The sequence below is a fragment of the Pundamilia nyererei genome, unplaced genomic scaffold, assembly GCF_000239375.1.
Source record: "Pundamilia nyererei isolate P.nyererei 1_Seehausen unplaced genomic scaffold, PunNye1.0 scaffold00014, whole genome shotgun sequence".
In the NCBI taxonomy this organism is placed as follows: domain Eukaryota; kingdom Metazoa; phylum Chordata; class Actinopteri; order Cichliformes; family Cichlidae; genus Pundamilia; species Pundamilia nyererei.
The window spans coordinates 5,995,040-5,996,928 of record NW_005187415.1 but is presented as its reverse complement, the minus strand read 5'-3'; the positions used below and the strand labels follow the sequence as shown (position 1 = coordinate 5,996,928).

Here is a 1,889-nt window from a genome sequence, read left to right as displayed (position 1 = left end):
GGAAAAAATACAATAAAATATTTTTGCCTGCAAATGAGTTAAAATGAAAAGCTGCAGATCGAGCTGAGAACCTCAACCATCACTTAATAATAATTTATGTTCACACAGCGTTCCCCCTACCAACAACTCGGGGGGGCAAGAGGAGGAGAAAGTACACTACTGTGTTTTTGTTTGTGAAATGAAGATAACGTTACTCCTGTTGAAGCCAACTTCATGTGTGTAAATGCAAAAAGCATCCCAACAAGTCTTGATCGTCTAAAACGACAGGGGAGATTTGCTTTAGAGCAGGGGGGAGGAAAAAACAAACAAGCGAGAAGTCTCCCCTCCAAAGCGGTAACCTAGGGGAAACACTCATAACACTTTTGTTGACAGGTAAAAACCGAACTTTGTGTCACAAAACACAAAAACATGAAAGAAACTAGAATTCAAATAAAGCCTAGGTATAAACACTGAATGGGTAAATAAATAGTCTGAATTGCACAAAGTGGAAACGTTGAAGGTCAAAGCACTCTGATATGTCGAGGCTGAGGCTCGGTCTCTCGGTGGGTCGGGCCAGTCGGACGAGCGTTCAGCCAGTCAGTGAGAGTGAAGTGTTGACGCCGTTTCTCAGTCCACTGTCATGATTTGATCTTCCACAGCTGTGAACGGGAACAAACGAACACACGTCAGACACTCGAATCGGAGAATTCAGCCAATGAGCAGCTACAGTTTAACAACAAAACGCAGGAAAGGTATCAAAGGTAAGATCAACAGTGCTGCAGGAGGAGCCAGATTAGGTGTCAGCTTGTTAGACATTTGGTCTACTTCGTTTATATCTCTGCTAAATACTGGAAACTGTACCCAATAGTATGAAGCCAGCTAAAGCTATTTTATTTAAATCTGCCTCGATCACCACGGTGACTTACAGTAGTGTGCAAAAGTCTTCATTTTTTATAGTTTGCTGGGGAAATGGGTGGAACAGTTTATTGAAATGTGCAAACATACATGGAAATACGGAAAACAGGCAAAGGCAAAAACAGAGTTTCTACAATTCTAATGAGCTTGAAAGTCTACATTTGTGTGACATTTATTCCTCAACACAACCTGAACTCTCTAAGGCAGCTTTCTTCTAATTTCTTTAAGCGGTGTCCAGGAATAGTTCTCCATGTTTCTCGAAGGACATTCGAAGCTCTTCTTTGGATGTTGACAGCATTTTGTTTTGTTCTCTGTCAAGTTGGGCTCATATCAAACTGTTATCTTTATCATTTTTGTAGATTCAGCTAAAGTGTTTTTCCAACATGGCGAAACACTTTTGCACAGTACTGTACGCCCTGCTAATACTGAGCTGGACCTTTTCTGTTGAAGGAAAACATTTTGCAAAAGAAACCTGGATCAGCTGTGTCTCACGAGTATCACAGGAGGCTGTGAAGTTACAGCAGTGAAAAATGCAAAAATGCATGATCACAGGAACTTTTCGTGCATTCAGCTGGCCATGCACATGTTTTCATGCCTAATCGTAATCTGCAACCACAGCTAATATATAACACAGAATAGAAAAGAGTAATTTTGCTTTAATTTGGGTAGAAACTAACATGATTTCAACATCTCTGTCATTAGGTTTAGAGACACGGTCAGTCCTGAATGCACCAGTGTTTAAATCCATCAGCTCTAATATGCTAGAATATGTGACAGACAAATGGCAGCACTAAGAGCCACTGAAAAAACAAATATTAAGTTATGAATTCACATTTTCTACAACACAGATCTCTTATTTGCAGCATCATTGGCTTTTACAATTAGAATTTTTATAGCCTGTCTTTTGTGAATATCTGTCACCTGTTTCCGTGATAATATCTCTAAAGTAGGCAGCAATTAATCCATTTTTGTGAGGAAGACGAGTGAAATCACAC

The 1,889-nt window shown here is 39.9% G+C and overlaps 1 protein-coding gene across 1 annotated transcript in view; it reads right to left on the bottom strand.

Annotated features, from left to right (window-relative positions):
- Window positions 1-617: 617 nt before the first annotated feature.
- Window positions 618-1,889, bottom strand: part of LOC102200618 (putative homeodomain transcription factor 2) — a 49,421-nt gene continuing 48,149 nt past the window's right edge. Inside the window, exon 18 of the mRNA XM_013908762.1 lies at window positions 618-638. Within this exon, the coding sequence (XP_013764216.1) occupies window positions 618-638 (21 nt within the window). The remainder of the gene's footprint in view (window positions 639-1,889) is intronic.